General features: G+C 36.3%; 1 protein-coding gene across 11 annotated transcripts in view; it reads left to right on the top strand.

Moving 5' to 3' along the window:
* FAM184A (family with sequence similarity 184 member A) overlaps positions 1–24040 on the top strand; it is a 76040-nt gene that overhangs the window by 21334 nt on the left and 30666 nt on the right. For all 11 annotated transcript variants that reach the window (XM_054063021.1, XM_054063019.1, XM_054063018.1 and 8 more), the window contains 8 exons: positions 5854–6708; positions 9519–9654; positions 13346–13527; positions 14177–14374; positions 17591–17713; positions 21507–21668; positions 23493–23614; positions 23790–23940. In XM_054063021.1, coding sequence (XP_053918996.1) covers positions 5854–6708; positions 9519–9654; positions 13346–13527; positions 14177–14374; positions 17591–17713; positions 21507–21668; positions 23493–23614; positions 23790–23940 — 1929 coding nt within the window. The remainder of the gene's footprint in view (positions 1–5853; positions 6709–9518; positions 9655–13345; positions 13528–14176; positions 14375–17590; positions 17714–21506; positions 21669–23492; positions 23615–23789; positions 23941–24040) is intronic.

Here is a 24040-nt window from a genome sequence, read left to right as displayed (position 1 = left end):
ATTCTGGAATGAGCATCTTAGACATTACACCTTCCCTGGAGGTGTTTAAGGAACGGGTTGATGAAGTGCTTAGGGACATGGTTTAAGGGAGTGTTAGGAATGGTTGGACTCGATGATCAAGTGGGTCCTTTCCAATCTAGTGATTCTATGATTGTATTCTATGATTCTATTCTAATTAGTTGGTGGCTAATGTTCAAATGAATATTCAATCCATGTCTCATAGTCCTATGCTATTATCTTCAAAGAGCTCTTCACGCTTATTTAATCTGTATGTTTTGTTTGTGTGACGTCACATTTGCTTGCTTTGCACCTTGAGTTTTTGCCTCACATGAAGATATTCTGTAGGTTGTATTGTATTTGGGGAGCACAGCATTGTCTGTCATGCCATACCCAGGCCATGATGCTTTTAAAAGCCTTTATACAATGAACTTATATTTAATCAGTGTTAAGCTGTTTACTTGTTTTGTGAGTAACTTTGCTATGAAAATTCTGAAAACCAAATTAGAATAGTTTTCTGGATATAAGGCCTGCATGTTGTATCCAATGCATGTTATATCACATTAGTTATTCTCCTTTTCTCTGCTCTTCTGTCTTCTTCTTGTCTTGAGAGGAACAACTTCACCTGTTCCCTAAACTGACAATCTGAATTGCATATTGGCATGCAATCTTTCCTTTTTAACCCTTTCATCAAACATGAAGTGCCTTCCATAATTGCTGCCTTGTTTTCTGGAAAGGAAAAGCTGTATCTGAGGGGTCCTATTTTTAAATTATATTTTGATAAATATTTGCAAATGATATCCTCTCTCTTTTCTTTCTCAGAAACCTGGGTAAAGTTACCTTCTCTGACATACCTTAACTTATCACTGTTACAAATTCCTTTGCTTCATTATAATTTGTTGTTGGGGTAAGGAAAATCTCACTTGTTCATTTTCTGCAGCACGTACGTGGATACACATATAGGGAGGAAAAAAAAAAAGAAATTTCTGCTAGGCATAGCAAGATGCCTTCTGTTCTGTGAATCCCACGCATCCAGTCAAAGGCCTTGCTGTATTGAGTGAAATTGAATTTCCTGCAAGTATCTGTTACTGTCAGTGTTGCTTATGCAAATCCCGTTTTGTCCCTCTAAGGTGGCATTCCACTGGTGAGACCCAGTCTTGGAGACACTCAGCTGCTAGAGCAGAAGGAACAACATAGCCTGATCACTCACTCTGCCCACTTTAATCAGTGAACTCTTTCTCAATTCACCAGTGTTTGCTAAAATTGTTTGGAAAGTAATGTGGTGTTGCGTCCCAGCCCAGAGACGTAAGGTTTAAACCTCTTTTGACTCCTGGCAGCAGACTGCATAGCTTTTGAATGTGTGAACCTTGTCTCCCTGTTGTTGCTCGCATGTTGGTCTATAACATGTGGTGCAGGTGATGCACTCATTTTTGTGAATCTTTGATTGCAAGTGCTCTACAGCTGTAGATTTACCTGCTGGCGTGGCTTTGATTTCTATTACCTGGTTGACTTGTTAATGGTTATTCCTGTTTCTGGATTTGGACCAAGTGCGTATTTCCAAGATAGGCTATTGTAATGTAAAGCTCCCGATTAGCTCCCTGAAAGCCTATCATTTGTTGTCTGGTACAGCTCTAAGAGAAAGGAAAAAAGCAACAGTGAATGACCGAATTTGACTCTGGCCATTCTGTCCTTGTGGTGAGACATGCTCTGTATCTGTTCTTCAGGTGAGGACATCTTCTACCCCATGGCTATTTGGAATGTGGCATGCCTTTTTCTGAAAAATAAATTTTAAGGTACAGGTCCTGTAATCATTTACAAATATGCAAGTGGATCTTTTCAACCAGTGGGATTTTCAGACAAATACGAGTTGATATTTCAGTGTGGGTTTTGTGTTTTGTTTGTTTGTGTAAATCAAGTAGTTGATGTGATATTGAGCTATACGTGGCAGTTCTGAAAGCAGAAATGGGTTGTCAGCACATGAGATTATAGGGACTTTAAGAGCATGTTTTTAGGAGCATGAGGACAGTGTCTTTAGGTGTATGTGCCCCTGTGAGGCTTTATGCCTTGTGTATATGGTATTGGACATAATAAACCTGAAAGTACAAAATAAATACTGCTTCCCCTGTTTAATTATGAGGATAGATGTTAGTGAACAGTGTATGCCCTCTGACTTACCAAGACTTGTCTTTTATAGGAAATTAAGCCTAGCTATTTAGCAGCAAGTGTGACAATGAAGAATGTTTGTATTCTGTTTTCATTCAGAGGTTGAATGTTAGATAGAAGTGGAAATCTCTTAATGTTCTGTTCCTGGAAATAAGTTATGCTGAGTTTCATGGCAATATTCTCTAAATAATTAATAGTAACAGAAGACATTAGAGATTACTTTGGAAAGCTTGTTGCTGTGATAGAAATAATTCAATATTTGTTTTCAGAGTTTCTAAAGGAATTAAGTACTTAAATTTTACTTAGGCATAAGTTAGGCTAATGCATGATGGCTGTTGAGCAGCTAAAGGGTGTTTTCTTAGTAAATTTTCTGTGGAAATGTATTGGGAAAAATTTCAAGTTCTCGCCCTCTATGGGTTTTATCTCAAAGGAAGACTAATGTAGTCAGACCAGCTTTTCTGGGGATATAGTATTGGCAAGGGACACTACTTTTACAGCTGCAAACCGTATTTGTCCCTTGGCTACTCATCCTGCTATGCCTTTAATATACCGTCCCGAAAATTTTAAGACTTTCAGTGAACCACATAGCTGAAGAAAAAGTGCCTTCCTTCCACCTTTTTTTTATGATGTCTAAGCAATCGTGGCCTAAAGTTCAGGGCTTGTTTCTGTTTTGTTGCCAGCAACACAAAGGACTGGATTGACAAAGCATCTGTATTTGTGGTATTTTCCATAAGGGAACTAATGATCTTTGTAGATAAATTATTCTATTTTATTTTAAAAAAAAACAAAACAGAGAGAGATGGACATACATAGGTTTGGGAGTTGGGATCCTTTTTTGTATTCATGATATAGGTTCTTAAAAGGAGGCTGCAGATTTAGCAATAACTTGGGTATCCCTATTAAATGCTCTGAGGGGGATTGTCTCTTGGTTACAGTTTAAGGAAAAAAATGTAAATTCAAATATTATTATACAAAAAATCTTGAGAGCTTACCTTGTGTTCAATGCCTTATTAAGAGTGCATAAGAAGGAATAAAATGCTATGTTATAATTTTCAGTCTACTTAGTACCTAGTAATGCATTTGTAAGAATGTAATCTGTGATTGTGGACAGTTTTTCTGAAAGACTGTTTTAAATAACTTTGAAGTGTTTTCCTGTATTACTTTATTTTTATGATGCACTAAGGAGCAGAAATTTGTCTAGTAAAAACAGATTTTTCCTGGTTTTTAAATTGGTTATTTTATTTATTTTGTCTTAAATTGACCTTTCATTGATCATAATACATACATTTTAAATGCTTAAATATAACAGACTTCTCATTATTTGGCTTTATTTCATCAACAGGAAGAAAAGGGGAAAAATGAATGCAATACTGGTTGTAGCAAAAAGTATGAGTGATCTGGACTATAGTAGAGGGCACACTTCTACATAAAACTGCTTTATAATAATGGCTGGAAGTTTTTTGATGTTTCTTGTTGATGTTGTAGACTAAAGTTTTCTGTTTGTATCCCAGTGTATCTTTGGAGTGTGACTTGTCTCTAGAAAAAACTTCCAAAGTGTATCTTACTTCTGGCTGTGTCTGGCAGCTCAGTTCTTACCTACCCATAGACTGGCTGTCAGGCACGTCAGTCCATGTCTTCCAAATCATTAACTGGTTATGCACGAGCAATTCCTTTTTGGCACCGTAGTTTTGGTGTGCAGCACGTGCACAAAGTCTTGCGATATATCTAGAGGCTCTGGTGTTTCAGACTGCTGGGTGCAGACAGCACCAGTGCTCACGGGCAGCAACACTGTGAATGACTCCGCATCTGAACTAGGCCAGATGTAGTGCTCTGACCCAGGGACCCACATAGTAAGTCAAAAATGAAGGCTTAGCAGAGACGTAAGATTGATGTTTGTACAGGATGTGTAATGATCTTTTTCTTCCTTTCCTAATAGGTTTCAGTTCCCGTTTCCATATAAACTTAAAGAGAATAAGCCACATGCATTTTTGCAGATGTATTCTGTGCTGCCCAATATATTTGGCGTCTAATGCTAGTATTAAGGTGAATTATGTTATTTTTTAATTAGAAGAGTTGTGACTCAGTTGCTGGCAGGAGCAGCTGACCAAGCACAGCTGACAAGGCAAGAGTCAGTCGGCTCTCCAGATCATAACATCTGGTTTGGAATCAAAAACTTTTCTCAGCCAAATAGTAAAACTTTCATCTTTCAGCCACAAGCAGTGTTGAACACTGATTGTTGTTTGTACTACATGGTAGTTGAAGACACCAAAGCTAATGCAGTAATAGATTTGCTTACCCTCACCAGGAAGAATTTAGCTAAGCACTCCGATAATTAGTTATTGGTGTAAAAAAGGGTTATTCCTGTTATCATTACTAACTGACTGTTTTAGTTCTTCAGACCAAAGTACATAGTATTTCAGTAGTTTCCTGTTGATAGTTAATTATGCTACTGTTTTCTATAAAAAGAGTTAAGGCATTTAGCTGGTATGCTAAAGGAAAATACAGTAAAGCACAGTTTAGGGGGGGGGTTCAGTCATCTGATGAGAACTGCAGTGTGTATGATGCATTTAGAGTGGAGATGGAAAAAGATATGAATTGCCCAAATGAACAGTTTATGCTTCTTAGTAACTTTTTAGTAGTATGCAATTGTACTGGAAAAGCTACTAGTGTTTTTAAAAGTATTTACAAGCACGCTTAGGAAATGGCTCAGCATCTAATTTGAAAACAGAGTGCACAAAACTTGTTTTATCATCTCCCCTCCTCCAACTTCTACAACCTTACATGAAATAAAATTTGAACAGCTGTTGGATCCCAAAGGTTAATTTCCGTGTCCTTTAAATGGTGTCCACTGCTTGAGTCCTTTTTTCACATGAGAGACATTTTGAGAACCGAGGGGTTTGTTTTATTTTTGTAAAAAAGCACATGCATTAGGTGGCCCTAGATTTGGCTAGAGAAGCTAGACATAACAGCTAAAAAAGCATTGTAAAAAAATAAATCACTCTTAAAATCATGTTATTATAAGTGTTTGCAGAACACTAAGACAAATCTCATGCTCGAAATATCCCTTGAACCCTGTCTTGTGCACAGAAGCGCTTCAGACAGTGTTCCAGTTTCAGGTTATGTAGCACTGTAATCTCCAGAGAGTATAAATCGTGCAGTATTATCAAGGATATTAAGATTTGGCAACGGGACCCTCACTGAAAATTCCAAGTGAAAAACAGGCTTATGTGCAATGCTGAATTCAGAATGTACCTTTAAAATTCCTTACTTAAAATTCCTTACTCCATACATATAGTGTGCATGCTTTCTTATCTTTGAATCTCTGTTCAAATTTCTTTTTAGACGATGCTTTTAATTCTGTTAAATAAATAGTTTTCATTTTTTCACATGCGATGAATGTGCTTTTTTTTTTTCCTGTGGTGTATACAGCAACAGCATGCATATGAGGGCAAAACTTTCATCAGCAAAGTTATAGGCTATAAAGTATTGAAAGGCCATTCTACAAAATATATAGGACTGACTAATACAACGTTTATGTAGTCATATTCATGAGAATGTTTGGTGTATTATTTGTATCATAAAAACCTTCTAGATTGTCAAAGTAACTTTTAGAGAGCCTAGGTGATTTTTCTTATGATTTAATAGATAACTCAAATGCCTTTTCTGTAATACAATATTATTTCATGTTTGTAGGTAATATATGCCTTGAACACAAAAAATGATGAACATGAAGCTGCTATCCAAGCCCTTAAGGATGCTCATGAAGAAGAAATCCAGCAAATTCTTGCAGAGACCAGAGAGAAGATCTTGCAGTATAAAAGTAAAGTTGCAGAAGAAATGGATCTCAAGAGAAAGATCCAGGTTTTAGAAGAGTCATTGGAAGATCATAAAAAGATGAAACATCAGGCCTTGACCGAATTTGAAGCCTATAAGGATAGAGTTGAAGATATGCAGCTTTGTGCAGAAGCTCAGCATGTTCAGCGTGTAGTGACCATGTCAAGAGAAGTAGAAGAGATCAGAAAGAAATTTGAGGAAAGGCTACGAAGTTTCATACAGTTGCAAGTGCAATATGAGAAGGACAAGCGTACAGCTCTGGAAGACCTGAGAGCTGCTCACAGGCTTGAGATTCAAGAACTTCTGAAGACTCAACAGAGTCAGAATGCTACTTTAAGTAAGGGGCAAGAAAAGCTGGAGGAACTGCATAGACTGGAACTGGAAGACTTAAACAGTAAAGTTGAAGAGTTAAGGCTGGAAAGAAAAAAACTCATTGAGGACTATGAAGGCAAACTCAGCAAAGCACAGTCCTTCTACGAACATGAACTTGATTCTTTGAAAAGATCTCAGCTTTTTACAGCAGAAAGTCTGCAGGCTTGCAAAGAAAAAGAAGCAGAACTAAGAAAAGAATTTCAAAACCAGGAAAGTATTTTACGGAAGAATCTGGGAAAGCTTAAAACTGAACTGCAAATGGTCCAGGATGAAGCTGCCAGTCTACGGGAAAAATGCCAAAAACTTCAGGTGGCTCTGGGTACAGCAGAAAACAATGTTCAGGTGAGAGTAATGATATGTTGCTCCCTAGACTGTGAATTTTCTTTGCCTATTTAGACTCTTCCCATGAGGCTGGTAGGTAGAGGTGACTGGAATATGTATCCTTATTTTTCTGTCCCTTGTGATTGATTATAATCTACTTATAATTTTTCAAATTTATTTTTATTCTAAAATTTATATTACATATTCGGTTTTCCTAGCACTGAGTTGATACTACTTTATATTCCAGTAGAATCTAGATTCTACCCAGGAGAAAGTTTTGGTCTCCTTCCTTTCAGCTGTTCATGAACAGAACTTGGTTGTTCTATTTGTAGTACTCAAAGTGTAGTGTACTCAATAGACTACTCAAAACTGTTGCCACTTGAGGAACAGACAAAAAACCCAAACCAAACTCTATTCCCTTCTCTCCAAATGTAGGGTGGTGGGGGAGAAAGGGGAGCTAAGCACTATGTTTGCATCAGGTCTCCACAACTCATCGCTCCCTTCCAAAAAAAAGATTTGGAGAGGGAAGGAGAAGGTTGGTGGCTGGTACCATTTAAGATGTTATGCTGACAAACTGAAATACTTGCTAGAAAAGTTGTGAAACCCCTTATCTAAACTGTACAGTTGCTTGCAGAAATGTATTTCAGAGTAGTGTCATTCAATTGAGGGTATAAATATGAAGACTATTCTGTGCAGTCTTGCTTATGGAGGTCTTTAGTGACTGTCTTGCCTAAAGATGTTGAGTGTTAAAAGTTAGTTTGTGGTAGAGAAGAAAAAAAGACAATTTGTGAATATTTTGATGTTTTTATTATAATGTCTTCATAAGCAGTATCTGAAATACTGTACTCATTTTTAGTTTGGTTTTGGCTAGGATAATTTTCATCTAGTATCTATGTTTTGGATTTGTGATGAAAACAGTATTGATAATACAGAGATGTTTTCCTTGCTGAGCAGGCTTACACAGGGTCAAGGGCTTTTCTGTTTCTCATCCTTCCCCATCAGCAAGTAAGCTGGGGATGCACAAGAGTTTGGGAGGGGCCACAGCTGGGAGAGCTGACCCCAGCTGACCAAAGGGATTTTCCATACCATATGATATCATGCTCAGCAATATAAAGCTGGGCAGGAAGGAGGAATGGGGGATGCTTGGAGTTATGGCATTTTATCTTCCCAAGTAACTGTTAAGCATGATGGAGCCCTGCTTTCCTGGAGGTGGCTCAACACCTGCCTGCCAATGGGAAACAGTTAATTAATTCCTTGTTTTGCTTTGCTTGCATGCGTGGCTTTTGCTTTACCTATTGAACTATCTTCATCTCAACCCACAAATAATCTGACTTTCACCCTTCTGATTCTCTCACCTGTCCCACTATGGGAGAGTTATTTTGTGGCCTACCAAGTTAAACCATAACACTGTTACTTAGATACTAAAATTTCTTGTCCTTAAAGAAGGACAAAGCATCCGAGAAATACAAAGACTGATTTTATAGGACTGAGTATGCTGGGCTTGAAGAAGATTCTGTGAAATTCTTCTTCGTTTTCCATAGTTATGTTGAGGTCTGGAGAACAGTAATTTCTGTGAGAAGGTTAAGTGTCTTGTCTTTTGCATTTGTAGTTACCCTCAAGTTTCAAAGCCAGAAATGCCTTAAATGTGGTGGTCATAGTAATTTTGGAAGCATCTTTGGGTAGAAACAAGTTGGACCATGGGCTTTTCCCATTCACAATCTAATTCCACCCCATCTTTTAGACTACCCTGCCTTCTTGTGTAAAGACTACAGGGCATAGTGAAAAAGGACCGCTGCCTTTATTGGATGTTGAATTTGGAATACTTATCCAGTTTCCCAAGGAGCCTTCCAAAAGGCCATTTCCAACTCGCTTCAGTTAATGAAGCAGACCTCTTGCATTTCAATTGACTACATCAAGGAGGTGGGTTTCTGGCAAGCTGCAGTGCAGAGGAAACCTACTTACTGTGTGTGGATCATTTCTCTAATAAAGGAGTTCACCTTGTTTACAAGGAAGAGTCTACAGTATTTGTAACAGACTGTAAAGTCAGGTCCTATTCTGATCATCATGGATGAGGTGGTCAAAGTCATAATCCCACCACTTCTGCTGTCCATGTTCCATTAAAAGTCTTGTTCAGTGTTTTCCCTAGTTGTAAATCCTACTTTGGTTTCCAAAATGACCCTTGACCATTCTAGTGACTCAAATGCTGACAGATCTGGCTTTCCTTTTAAAATGGAACAAGTTTTGCTTTTCCTTCCTGTACTGCTTGGAGCACACCATCATCACACTATCCCAGAGTTGCTCTTCTGAATCAGTGCATCACGCTTAAGACATTATTTAACGAATTACTTGTGTCTCATTTTATGTATATCCATGTGCATTGTCAGTACTAAACACTTGTAGTTGCAATTAAGGACATTGAAAACTGCTGTGAACATATAATGTATTTTTGAGTTTGAAGAACTTTGAGATACCAGAAATCAGGTTTCTCTAATTGGCTGCCAAACTCTGTGGACCGGGTTACTGTTCTTATTTTTCATACAATTTTTTGAATAGTGTCACATTTCTCTTCTGTATCTTTGCCATGCTATATATCCAGTATCTTGTAATGCTTCAACAGTATTTTTAGAAAGAAAACATAGTACAAAATAAATATGATGGTAAATATTACAAGATTTCAACATGTATATGAGTGAAACGTTTACAGATAAATATATATACTTAATCACTATGTATATATACTGGTCTTTTCTGTAAATTTAAATGAGCATTAGGTTAAAATATAAACGTGGTAGTATATCATGATAATGGGCGTTATACTGTGCTTCCTCTAGGTTCTTCAAAAACAGCTAGATGATGTGAAGGAGGAGGAGATGTCATTGTTAAGCAAACACAAAGAAGTGGAAAGTGAGCTAGCAGCTGCTAGAGAGCGCTTACAGCAACAGGCCACTGATCTTGTTCTCAAAGCCAGTATGTATGTCAGTAACGTAATCTGGAAATGAATTTCATCTATTCATTCTAGCCTTTCCTTTTTCCTGATAATCTTGTGCAGGTTTAGAGTTCTTAAATACAATTCAATGCTGTCCATAGAAATTTATGACAAGTTTTGTGGTTTTTTTGTCTGTTTTGATATTGCATGCATTGTAGTTTAGATTTCTTTTGTGTACTTATTTGTCCAAATTGTGCTACTTTGTGTGGCATGTGCACATCTTCCAGGCCTTGGAATTTCTTGCCTTAACTGCACTTTGACAGAATGCTTCTGCTGTGTACCTGTCTGTTCTCCGTGTGGTCACTGAGACGTCCTTCCTGGCACTCCCTCCTTTTTCAGTTTCCTTGTCTTTTGGCTGAGACTGTGATACTTTGTCTTACACCTTCTGCCAGAAGACTTACAGCTTATTGGTTAATAAATCTGTTAGGATTTTCTTGATAGCTGTTTTCTTGACTTCTCTTGGCTCATTGGCATACGGAAAGGCATAGAAAATGGTTTAAGATTTGCCTGTACACATATGAGTTTTAACTTACTGGTATTGTCTCTCTCGTAAACTGCTTAGTGGTAGGGAATGGGCATGGGCCCAAGTACTCCAACTTGGTTAATTATACTGTAGGTAGGACTGTAGGTTTAAAGTAAGCCCCTGGCTTGTCTTTGGCTTTGTTCAACTAGACCAGTGATAGAAATACCTGATTATTTTCCACACAAGTTAGCACAGGCCCAAGGGCCCTTCCCAAAAGTCAGTCTGGATAAGATCACCTTGTTTTGAAGGCTGGGATGTTGCAGGACTGTGCCAGTTGGCCTTAGGGCCAGAAAATACTTAACAATGTTAACTTGCAAATGTGGTTATAGTTTGCTATTTATGTTATATACTATTTACAATACTTTATTTACAATTACTGTAGTAGTTCACTATTACAGATGGCTACGTGTTGCTTAGCCCTCAGACTGTGTATGTGAATGTAGCCTGTATGAAGGCTTTATTTCTGTCCTTTAAATAATTAAGCAGTTCCTACAGGTGGACTGATTGTGTCTTTTGCCTCAGAGACCTTCACGCCTTGGACAACTGGCATAGATGAGCTAGCTAAGCTAAAAGGCTAGAAATAGTCTAGGCTGGGTGTTTGGACAATATAGACAACAGCAAAGACCCAAGAATGCAAGCTCTTACTATGCGTAAATAGCTAAAAGGAATGGGCTTCCTGCTAAGAGCATCTCAAATAATGAATCTCAGAGGGGAATCTCACCCTTCAAAAACTTAATGTGTGAGGCATTTGCAAAACTTCGTGACCTGAGACTATTGAGGGGGGAAAAAGACTTGTTTCTGTATGCTCCTTGCCCATAGGCTGTTTCTTTCCCTAGGCAGAAGTATGGGAAGGGTTCAGCAGCCAGCCCCAGATTTAGTGGAAACAAATATCCAGGCTGGTATCCCATATTACTGATGCATGGAGTCAGCTAGACTATGAGTACAGCACTGGTTTTGTCTAGCACCAAAGTTTTTAGCTTTACCAGAAATTCCCATGTGTCCATGCTTTTAATGAGCTCAGTGGACTGTCAGCGCAGCAAGAACCAGGAGCCCTGTCATGCCACCAAACCTTTACTGTGTGAAATAATTGATTACCAGCCTGTTCGGAAATGGTTTCTGATGCTGGGTCACTGCCATCCCCTTTGAATTTCAACTCACACTATGAAGCCAAAAATGCCACCCAAAGAAACTAAATTTTCATACTATTTACCATACAAAATATTTATTCATTGTATTGCAATTTGAGAATGCTGTATTAAGTCAATTGTGGGAAAAGAATATATTCTTCTTCCATTTATCCTGGCATTCCAAACTTGAAAGGAAACTGCTGTGATTCATACCTTCTGTATTGAGCATGAGGAATGGGAAACCTCGATTGTGTGTCTTTATTGTTAGGATAAAAGCTCTAGACCAATGTGTGTGTGTGCTTACAATAAAATACTTGTTTGCATAATACTTCTTGACGAAGTTGAAGTTCTTGTATAATTATTCTCCTTGTTACATTCTAAAATCTGGGTTTGCAAATACATTTGATAAATGGCTGAACTTTTGACATAAGGTGATGTTTAAAATGTTACAGAAGTTAAGCATACCCGTTATCTCTAGTTTTTCTCTTCCGTTTTCAGTTTTATCAAACAAAAATGCCAAAATGACTCTCAGAATCCTTAAGGGCTAAGTACAATTAGAGGTGTGCAGTGCTTATTAAATTACTACTAATTTTGATGCATTTTTCATGGCCAAATTCCATTATGTATCCCACTGTCCTTCCCTTTACATCAGTGTCCACAGGCAACAAAGGCTAAAACGGTTTCCTTTTTGCCTCATGTCTTGCTTTAACTGCAGATGGAAATGAATCTGGAGGCTCAGTGGTCTTGTGAGAAAGTGACACATAGTCCACTTTCTTAGCTGTTTCTTAGTAACTTAAATTTAAAAGCAATTCTTTGTTAGTAAAACTCAAGTAATGTATAATTTTTGAAGTCTCTACTAGAAGTTGTAGCTACAAAAATATCAATGAAAATATTCTGAGTAAGTAATAAAGTTTCTTATCTGGATGCTTTTTTTATGTGCATTTGTTAATGATTTCTGTATAATCCTTGACAGTCTGTTTAGTTGCCATTTCATTTTATCATATGCTAATTTTTAAGAGGCGCCTTTCAAACGTGTCTAGGTCATGCAATTTATGAATGGGATAATAGGAAACTCCTATCAAAAGTATCTGTTCCAACATGGAATGTTAACTTAGGTATGACTTCATGATGCCTTTACAAAGATGTTAAAATAATGGGACAATATCCCTTCTCTTGTCTTTCAATTGAACAAACTTAAGAGCATCTTCTCTTCCAAAATAGTCTTCTATCCCCACCTAAGCCTTACCTAGAATAACAGAAGTTGCACTGGTTTAGCCAGTTACCTGGTAGTGGCATTTTCAATAATACACATATAAATCCAGAAGAATAAGGCCAAAAATTTCTGAAATCATAAATCTTTTTCCACTGACGATGTGAAGGACAGATGGTTTTACTGTCTAGCTTTGTAGATTTTTTGTTTTTAAATATATATAAAGAAATTAAAAGCAAGCCTCTAACCTGCACGGATTTAGATCCTAATTTACTGTGGAGAGGAGGAGTTCTGTTACATCTCTTAGTCTATAGAGAAATAAACAAAATAAAGTGTAATTCCAGAAGTTTTACATAGCTTTAGCTGCTCTACCTAGCATGCTGGTTAAATTATGAGTTCAATTTAAACGGTAACATCTTTACCATTAGACTTCAATGTTCTGCTTTCTGTTGTGTAAATGTTGTGGAGTAAATATGTGTAGGTGTAAGTTGGAGGAAATTTTTCAAGATAGACTGCCTGTTTTCATACTGTTGACTGCTTTTGCTTTCTCTTGGTTTCAATATGCAACTTTGAACCAAGAAAATTGAAAGCAAAAGAGCCCCAGCACTAAGCACTCTACTGTTGTAGAGTTTTACGATAAAACTAAAACTAAAAAAGGGAGAAATAGAGGGGAAGGTAAGCATTGCAGTGAAGATGATGGAAATCCATATGAAAGCTTCCGCTGGGGTTGTAGAAATCACTGAAGTGTGAATGTGTACTTCAATTACGCAAAACCAGTGCTGTGTGGTTTTAAAGAGCTCTTTTGCTTTTAGGTCACATTGGAATGCTTCAAGCTACTCAAATGACTCAAGAAGTTACAATCAGAGATTTGGAATCAGAAAAGTCTAGATTAAAAGAAAAACTTTCCCAACTGGAGGAGGAAAGAAACTTACTACAAAGCAAAACGCAAAGTCTGGATGAGCGACAAAGGCAGCAAATTCTGGCCTTGGAGAAGGTTAAACAGCTTATTGGATTTAATTGAATAAAACCAAAACACTTAGAAATGTCAGAAAAAACCTACTTAATAATGCTTTAATTGATATCTGATATGGCTGGATTAGGACCAGTAGTAGTATGTTGCAAGTATGTATCGTGTAGAAACATAGAATGACTAATGTAGAGTGTAAAGTGAGACTAGAGGGGAATCAGGTCACATGGTGTTGAGACTGCTTTTGACAACTTCTAACAATTTCATTTAATTTATGTCCTCGTGTGTAGATGCTAGTATCTAATGTGTCTCTGTAAGGAGAAAGGTGAAATGGTTAAAAAACAATTTAAAAAATCCATTCTATGAAAATGTGCTGAATGTGTTTGAAAATACTGACTTGACATTTTCTGCAGGCTTGATAATTGATTGCTGTTTCCCCAGATTAAACAGAGCGAAAAATAGATTTTAATATGGCTATATTGCCTTGTGTGGATGCATTGAAACTACCTTTTGGTTGTTGAATTAATTTGGTCAATGTTTAGTGTTTACTCAAGTTTTGTATGGAAGTTAATTTATGTAGATTTATGTCACCAGTAATGATTTTGTATTTTTTCCTCCTGCTGTTCAGATTTTACCATTTAATGGAAATAATTTCATTTTTCGCCGTCTTTTATAGAAAGTACATGAGGCAAGGGAGACACAACGTGAATATTATGAGAAGGAGCTGGTAAAGTTGCAAGCAAGACTGGAAGGTGAGGCTGCACAGTTAAAGGAAGCTCATTCCAAGACCTTGGAAGAATTGGCGTGGAAACACCATACTGCAATTGAGGCTGCACACAGTAATGCTAATAAGGATAAGAAAAAACTGCAGATGGTAGGTTTGTGCTTTCATAATAATCAAGCATATTACAAAAAGCAAATGTTAGAGTTTGCACCTGGTACTGCATGGTTTTATTGTGTGGCAAGTTTTATTTGGAATTGCCTGCAGATCTGCTGCAGCTCTCTGAAGAAACGCTCAGCCTTTATTAAAATAACCTTTATATTGCTTAAAAAGAAAGCATTTGTCTGCCTGCAGAAGAGAAATTCTCCAATCAATACAACTTTATTTTTGAGTATGGTAGGTGTGTTGTTCCAGGTCTTGTGACTCACATTCAGAAAGGTTGGTATATCAGTCAAGATCAGTTCTTCTGAAGGAGATGAATGAAAGATTATGTTACTCTAGTATTTATTGAAAATATTCATAAGCAATCCAGAAGTAAAAAAAAAATATTACATTAGCATTTTATTGTATGTATACTCAGAAGACAACAACAGCGGTTCCTAACCTACTTCATAAAATTGCGCTAGCTGTATATCAACTATTCATTCATTGACTGGAATCTTGAAATTGATAGGCTTTTTGATTTTTACAACATTTTTACAACATTGGCCTTTCTCTGTTGGAATAAATGAGAGGACCAGTTTTGAAGTGTTATTTCCTAATCTGATTGTATATACAGTATACACAAGTTTTGCCTTATACAGTAAATACGAAGACGTAAATACGAAGACGTTGTGCGCTTCTGGTGTGTTCACAGGAAATATATGAAGAAACACAGTGTGGTAGTTAGCAATGTGCTTCTTAAACTGTTGGGTTTTGTTGTTTTTTTAAAAAAAAATATTTTGCTGATGTGTTGCTTCTTAGTTTTATTTTTAATAAATCTCCTTATTTTTTTCATGTCTCTCAGTAATGCAAGTAATTCTCTGAGACGTACAGGCATCTGATCCTTCAGGTTTACTTTCTTTGTAACTTTAAACTTGCCTATTATTAAAACAGTAACTCGTAAGGGTTTCTGGGAGTATTTTATTATCAGTAAGATGTGGGCTTCTTTTTCTTTTACTTTCTTTTGTTTGTTCTTAAAATAATGTAGAGAATAAAATAAAGGATATCATCAAATATTTGTTCTTGAATCATTGAATTAGCTAAAATAGATAACACCTCTATAAATGTGAGAAATCTTGATTTTGGCAAAGGAATATTAAGTATGAAAAGATGTCAGGGTCAAGGTCTCAGTAAATCATAATCAATATACTGTGTTCTCTGTCAAACCTGTCTCACAAAGCCCATGTGTTGTTTGAGTAATTCAAGGAGGAAAAAATCAGTCTCAGCTGTGGAGACAAGTTGGATTTAGTATGAGGAAGACACGTGGGTGCAAGGAGCCTTGGGGTAGCGGATGTAAAATTGGGACTGAAAGACCGAGAAAGATATCTCGGGATTGGAAATCTTTGGGAAAAATGGAACAGAAGAGAATTTTAAAGAATGAGAATAGGACTCGAGAAATGGCTTAAATATACCTCTTTCCTTCAATTCTTCCATTCATAAAATGAACTGTCAAAATGGCATCAGTTCATAGGAGGATTATGAAAATAAAGCTGCTAATAATTTTGCTGCACTGCACAGCTGGACTGAGAAGTATCATAAAAGAACTAATCACTTGGTTATCAGAATAGGGTCTGAATGGCACTAGTGAAGTTTTGCAGCAAGCAGATTTCACAGCGCAAACAGGAAAAATCAAGGAAGCCTCAATTAGCAAGCATCATGTGTCCCACGTGGTGATTGATCTGAGCCTGGTGAAGCAAACACGTGCTGGTTGAGTTACATCGTGTGGCAATGTATTATTGACAGTGCAACCCTCTTGTTTTTTTTACCATGAACAAAGAAATTGTGCAAGCAGTTTATACACAAATTATTTATTGCCTGTTGCTCCCTCTGATGGAATACTAGAACTAACGAGCTTCTGCTTAATGTGCTTACTAACCCCAGCAGAACCTCGAGGAGGCTCTGGTTTTGCATGAGGAAAGGTTGGCCTCCATTGCTTTTGAGAATGAGCTTAATGACACTAAGTTGCTGTCTTCCATCTCCCTGATTTTTCTTTGATTGTTATAACTTTTCATTGCAGTCTTTTCCCTCTTATATTCTTGAGCGCTTAACTCTCCTTGTCTTCACAGTCTCACCAGTGCCTGCAACTGTACTTTTCGTTTCATACATGGCTCTGGTCTATGTATTTTCATAGCTGTTTCTGAGACTTTATTGATATCTGAGAAATCTGAGTCCGGGGCTACACAGAGGTACTGAATCATAGCTAAGCCTTGCATTACAGCGGAACTTCTAGAAGGGAGTTAGTAATGGAGCCTCTGTGCTGCATAAACCACCTTGAATCTTGTACTACTTGGCTCTCGAGCACCTTAAATGGCAACCTTAATTTTCTTCAGGAAGACTTAATGGTAAAATAAAATATATAGTATAGTCCACTGAAATATATAATAAAGCTCTTAACATGAAACATGTTAAAATTAAGTATTTTGTAACAGAAATTGTTCTTCTGAAAATATATTCTGAAACATAAGTTATAGATTTTTAAAAAAGAAAAAAGTTTCTAACAAATACATGTACAACATAGGCTTATCGAAGAGAAATCTAATTAATCCAACAGTTGTTTTCAGACTTTGGCTGTTACTCCACAGAGACTGAATGAAAACAGGTGTTGTTTCATTCTTTATGTAGTTGAACTTGAAGACTAATTGTTGATTTCTTTTGGTTCTACATAAATTTTATAGACGTGGCGTGGAACTTCTTTTCATTTATTGTAATGGCCTGAAAAACTTCCTCAGCTCAGTCTGCATTGTAAGCTTTACTATTTTTTGTGTGGATTATGTGTAGGAGATAGGTGGGTAAAGGCTAAAGGATAAGCATGTTATCAATGTAGTTTTATTCTATTAAAATGAAAACTTTTGCATCTACTATGAAAGTAGATATAGTTTTAATGATTTTCATAATTAGGTGCAAACTGAAACTATTAATTGAGAGGAAAGTCTTGTTTGTCTTTGTGATTAGTCAAGCATGTTAGATTAGAAAATGAACAGAAAAAATAAGGCATCCATCGTAAAAGGAAATACATATTCACATTTTAACACTTCAAGGAAGGGACAATTCCTGATTGGAATCAGAAATATTTATGCCAGAGGAATAATTTTGATGTGGAATAGCTGTACTTTGTGGTGAACAATTGGCAAGTATTTAATGTTCCTTTCATCCTTCTTATTTCTGAAGGAGCTGGAGCAGCAGTTTGAGAAGGAGAAACTGCATTTAGAGGATGATAAGAATCAGCTCCGACAGCAGTTGGAAAACCTGAAGGAAGAGCTGACAACGAAACTGACTTCTGCCAATCAGGAGGCAAGGTTTAACTTAGTTACATCAGCTAATGGTGCTGTGCACTAGGCCACATTTCATCAATAATGATCTTGCACTTAGAGTCCAGTACAGAGCTAGGACTGTGCAGTCTGTTTTCTGCTGTATCACCACTTAAAATGGTGTATTCTTCCAACATAAGTTGACTGCTTCTGAGCACCGATTTTATTGTACTTTGCAAAATTAGCAACGCAAAAGAGATTGAGGTACAAAACAGTTGACAAACACAGCCTTTCTTGATTTAACTGTGCTTGTTTTCTCATCAGTTACACAGATGTCTACACAAAATACTTCAGTTAATTTTCCCTGTGGCTCCTGTATTTTAACCCATATGTGTTTACAAATAATATATTGTAAATCCTGTTCAGCTTCCTGACTTGCAGATGATCTTCATGTATTTCCACCAAAAGATGACATGAAATATTTATAGTAAGGCCCAAATTATTTGCAATATTTTGATATGTGCAATCAACGTTAAATGTATCATATCTTAATACAGTTTTAATTTTTTGAGTTTGAAATCACCACCTTCTCATCATATAATATTATTAAATTAGAAATATAATCTCACTGATATTGTAAACATCGCTTCTCTTTTGCCTTGTTTCAAGAAAATAATTCATCAGCTTCATTGTTCAATCAGCCATACATACAATTTCAGTGTGTTCTTTAAGACAGACTTAAACGTGAATTTAAGTACTTTTTTGCAGCGGTACTTTTAATTGACATTTTATCTATGGTACAAGTTCTGGAGATGACAGGTGCTAGTCTAATTCTGGTGGCTTGCAACCTGCACAAATATTAAACATGCTTTAGAAAAAAACTGCTTCTTCATAGTAAATGGGAGTGATTGGCCTTCAGAAGGCAAATATTAAATTATTGTTACATTAGATGATATATTCTTATATGTTAATATATATTGATATATTATTAATGCACCACTACATCACTTTATTAACATACATGTAAATATATTAAGTAATTATACATTCAAATATATATTAATATGCTTAATATATTAATATATGCTTTCAGAGTAGTACCTGTCAGGATGTGTGTGGGAGGGGTGTGTGTATATGCACCCCAGATAATATACTACTGGAGAAGTTAAACGTACCAACTTTAGAGCTTAACAGCACTGAGTCTCAGTCATGACTACCTGTTAAACGGGAGACTCTTTCCTTCTGGTAGTTGTGAGTGCATTTGCCGGTGCTTCAGACCTTGGGGAAGGTGTAAGTTGAAACTGGAACTGCTTGCTTATGTTCAAATTTATTAAAATGTGATGTATTTGTTATATATGCTAACAAGATCATAGATGGGTTTATTTTTCCTTTCAAAATTACAGAAAGCTTTGTTATTTCTTTTTAGTTTTAGCTTCTCTGTTAACTGTCCTTGTTTCTGGATTAGATCTGAAGAGAGCACTGTTGCCATTGTGTTATCATTCAGCACTATAGATTTTAATTTAGTTACTCTTTATCAACTTCTCTTGAATTTATATGTGGTAAACTTGCTCCTTCTTTGAAGGAAGTAACTTTAAATGTTTTAAGAATGAATTTTCATTATCTAACTGCTATCAAGTTGAGGCTTGGAAAATTCATTGGCACACTGAATTAAGAAAACAGAGGCATAGCTAAGGAATAGATGACTTTAACATGAAATAAAATAGGGTATTAGGACCAGCTGCTATTTAGTAATTGAAATTATATACATTCTTATGCCAGGATAAAGGTAATAGTGTATTTTGCATATTGAGAGAATGAGAGAAAGTGGAGAGGCAATAAATTTAGGGTAGTCTGTAAATCCACTCCATGTAGTACAGAGACAATATGTTTTATTTTATTGCTGTGTTTATCTTAAGCACACGAGACTTTATTTGCAACCACAGCATACTCTTGGTTCTCTATTGACAACTAACCAGAGTTTCTCAATGTCTCCACTGACCTGGAAGAAACTTGCCTGTGAAGTCTGGCACACCCTTGGCTTAGCTCTTACATTGCTGCTTCTGCTTCCTTTTTTGTTTTAAGTTACAGATGTCATTTAACAGTAGGCATATATTTATTCTGTGGTTATTAGCTTAGTTCTAGATTTCCTGCTGAGAAAGCTGGCTTTGATCCTATGCCATCTCCTTTTCTTTTTGACATACGTTTTGAAAGCAATTATCTTAGCTAAAGGATGAGGAAGATTCAAGCCTCATTATTAGCTCGTTCCTAGTACCAGACTATTTAAGAATAGTGTAATCTTAAATACTTGCCAGAGATCTTTTGAAGAGTTCTGGTTAAGTCAAGACACTAACTTTTTCACACGTATACCAGGATGAGGCTGGCTGTTTGCTCTATAGATTTGCTTCCCTTCGCTGTTGACCAGCTAAAACATTTTAGAACTCTTTGTTTGTGTCACTTGACAGAATAGTCTAAGGACTGACCATCTCCATGCAAAGGTGTATGATTCTATGATTAACCAGGAGCCACAGATAAGCCCCTTCGGTGTACACAGCTGTGCACTCAGACAGTGTTTAAGACGCCCCAAACATGAATAAAGAAGTTGCTTTTTACAGTCGTTGAGATCTATAGGCAGCTATTTGCATTTCATACGAGTGTGTGCTGCTACCAGATACACAGAGAATGGTGGACTTTGAGGTTATCAATGCAGTTTTCAGCACAGTTTTTCATGTAGGAAGTCTCCTTGAGGTAGTAGTGCTTTGTAGGGAATTACTAGTTGTATATAATGCAGAGGAGCTCATAGACTTGTGCTCAAGATCACATTAGTGTTTCTTTGAGATCTGTCATGCCAAAGAAATTTTGGATTCCTTGCTGAGAGGAAAGGAAAAGCCTCTCTATTTAAACACGTCATGGGTTGCATACAGAGGGAGAGAGTTCTGGGAGGGCTCTGTGTGTGTACACATACTCATGTATATGTGTGTGTGTGCGTGCACCTGTGTATGCTATAAGCAGTATTTGCATAAAATTATGTTAAAAAACCCAGAAAGAATAGTTACAACTGTTACCTGTTCATACCTGCAACCCAAAACTTAGTCTTCTCTTGGGAAACCTGTCCTATTGTGAGTGAATTTATCTTAACATACAAAGGCAATGGCATAGACTACTACTTCTGCAAAAACTTCAGTTCCCACTAGCTGTTGTTCCCCCTGATTACTGTTATTCTTTTTTTTCCAGCCTATGCATTTTTAAAGTTTTACCTTTCCTGCAGCTGGTGAATAATATTCAATTTTAACATTTTTACTTGAAGTGAAGAACTGTCATCATTTGATAAGGAGGAGCTGAAAAATACGTACTGTTTCACAGCAGTTAAGGAACTGATCAGATTATACTCTACAGATATCAGATTGAGATTTAAATGGGTTACATTATGGACAGGTAACAGTCTGAAAACAGAGAAACATGTAGCCTAGCACAAGTTAATTTAGCCATTCAGTTAAAGTTTTATGTATTTTGAAATAGAAATTCTCATTCTTTTAATTTGAATAAAATATGCTTTCTCACAGTAAAATTACAGGTAACTTCAAAATTTTTGTGTAACCTCTTTCCTTGCAAAATACTTCAAACCTAGGTTGGATATTTTTTTTACTTTAAAAAATCCTTTAATTGAATCTTTGTTTGATTTTGTAATAGTACATGAATTTGTTTAATACAGGAACATTAAGTGATATTAAAAGAGAACAGACTATGGAATTAAAAAACACTGGAAGAAAATGAAACCAGGATGACTTGGCTGCCATTAGTAATAATTATGTAAATTACAACTTTTTTTAATGTTATAGGTGTGTCGTCTGCAAGATCTAGTACGAAAAAGTGAACAAGGCCTTGGTACAGCAGAAGGGCATATCTCCAGTCTTCAAGAAGCTCAGGAAATACTCCAGAAAGAACTAGAATTGACCAGAGCAAGACTGCGAGAGACCACAGATTCATTGTATAGCGTTGAGGTAACCATCATGTTGGAGAATAAATTATGCAAAGTACAGTCATAGTGATTTTGGTCTTGATTTTAAAATGCCAAGTATTACAGTGTACACATTGAAGGAACTTCGTACGGCTTCATTAATAGATTTAATTTTTTATTTCAAGCAGAGAGAAAAAACATTGAAAACTAGGATGGATTTGTTTCGGGGGTTTTTTGGTTGGTTGGTTACTTGGGTTTGAGGGTTTTTTTGCTTTCAAAACACTTTCTGTGGTTAATACAAATTGTAGCTGTCAAAGCATGTTTGTGCAAAATGTATCCAGAGCTGGATTTTGTCAGAGGCATAGCTGAATCTCATGGGGATGTAAAGAGGATACATATTACACTAGTGCTGTGATCCAGACAATTTCATGTCTTGATGCAAAACAAGATCCAGACCTTGCTAGCACTAGAATTCATTAAAACGTTTGTTGTTGCTTTTTTAATACATGCATACCATGTTTTCCTCAAATAATGGGCACAGCCTTTCTTTCAGGCTCAAACTGTAATTTCAGAAGATGCAAGAGAGTAGTTTAAAGATATATGCTATGATATCTTGAGAGAGCAGGCTATCATCAAGAAAATGTGATTACTTTATACAATTGAAGCAATTTATCTAAGCACAAATATTAGTTGGCTTAGGTGGGACTGGAACTGTCAGTTAATCTGCCAGTAGTTCATTGACTTTAATACTAAGTATAACCTTTCCTTTTTCTTTCCTCAGTAAACAATATGCGCTTGCAGCATCACAACAATATTTGAAGTAGGGCTGCAAATATTAAAAAACAAACCCTTCCCTGAACCTCTTCTTATATTGATGTTATTTTCTTAACAAAACCAGCCTGAAACTGCATATTGTTTTGGGTTTTCTTTTATTTTCTTTCAGCTATGGTCATTAGATGCACCACTTACTAAAGTTTATAACTTCCTCTGTATTTTCTATAATATCTCCAAGTGTTCATATGAACTACTGCATGCTTCTCTCTTCACCTGTTATAACATTTAAATATTCATATCTGCCTGGTTGCAGGCAATAACATTTATCTTGACAGATTTAAAAATATATAAATGAAAAAAATCCTACAGAAAAATTCTCATTTTAAAAGATCTTCATTAAATTTAGATGGCCATGTTTGCTTCTCGTGAAGCAAGCACTGCTGAAAAACATTCATGTAAGTATAATTTCTAGGTAGTACTTAATACTATTCTAGTATGGTAAAATTCGAACAGAAATTAATAGGAATTTTAAAGGGGTTTTTTTTGTGTTCACACTGTGAAATCCTATTTCTAGCAGGTTTGTCCAGTCAACAGAAAGAAGATACATGAACTTTGTATCAAATCCACATAGTTCAAGCTTTGAAATTCAAATACTGAATATTTACTAATTTTAAAAAAATTAAAAAAAAAAACCCGAAACATGTTTAACAAGAACCAAAGCAACCTGCTTTAATTCTGAAGGAAGTTCTACGCTGAATTGGACTTGAGGACCCTTTGAGGTTCTTCCCAACATAAATTATTCTGCGGTTCAATGTAGTGATATTTGGAAAGATTACTTCCAGGATGACTGATGGGAAAATTGAGGGGTTTTATGGTATTTTATAAGAATACAGAATTCTGTTCCAGAAGTAAGATATGTCAGTGGATGTGTAGATGTTAATTATGTGTGATTAGGAAATACACACTGAATAAGTTACAGTTCAAGTTTTATAGGCCAATAAAAAAGGATGTTTTTATTGTAAATACACTCTTTTGAGGTTTGAAATACTTTTTTGCTGCTGATCAGTCTCTATTGTGAAGTTTGTGTTTGCAGGGAGAACTAGATCAGGAGAGACAACAGCACGAGGCAATGATTGCTGCCATGAGAGAAGAGGAAAAGTTTAAAGTTGACAGAATGGCTCGTGACTTGGAAATAAAATGGACAGAAAATCTTCGGCAAGTATTATTTTTTTTCATTAATTCTTTAATAAGAAATGACGTATGTATTACATGCAAGCAAAATGTAAAGCAAAGGTTTCTGCTATTATCTAAACTTTTTTTTATTATTACTGAGTTCTTAATTCTCTTTCACTTCTTGTGTTGCATGTAGTTATTTGACCTTTGCCTTTAGACAGGAGTGTAATAAGCTTCGTGAGGAGCTGAGGCTTCAGCATGAAGAGGATAAGAAGGCAGCCATGACTCAGCTGTTGCAGCTGAAAGAGCGTGAAAAAAATGCAGCAAGGGATGGATGGCAAAAAAAAGTTGAAGATCTTTTGGACCAGGTAACTATGGTCTCTTTGAGAATTGGAAGGTCATTGCTATTTCATTGCTGGTGGTTTATGCCCAATTAACGACATGAAATTGGCTGTGACGTTTGTCTTT

The sequence above is a fragment of the Cuculus canorus genome, chromosome 3, assembly GCF_017976375.1.
Source record: "Cuculus canorus isolate bCucCan1 chromosome 3, bCucCan1.pri, whole genome shotgun sequence".
Classification (NCBI taxonomy): Eukaryota; Metazoa; Chordata; class Aves; order Cuculiformes; family Cuculidae; genus Cuculus; species Cuculus canorus.
Note: the sequence above shows the minus strand (reverse complement) of the source record. Positions and strands in the feature narration are given on the sequence as shown.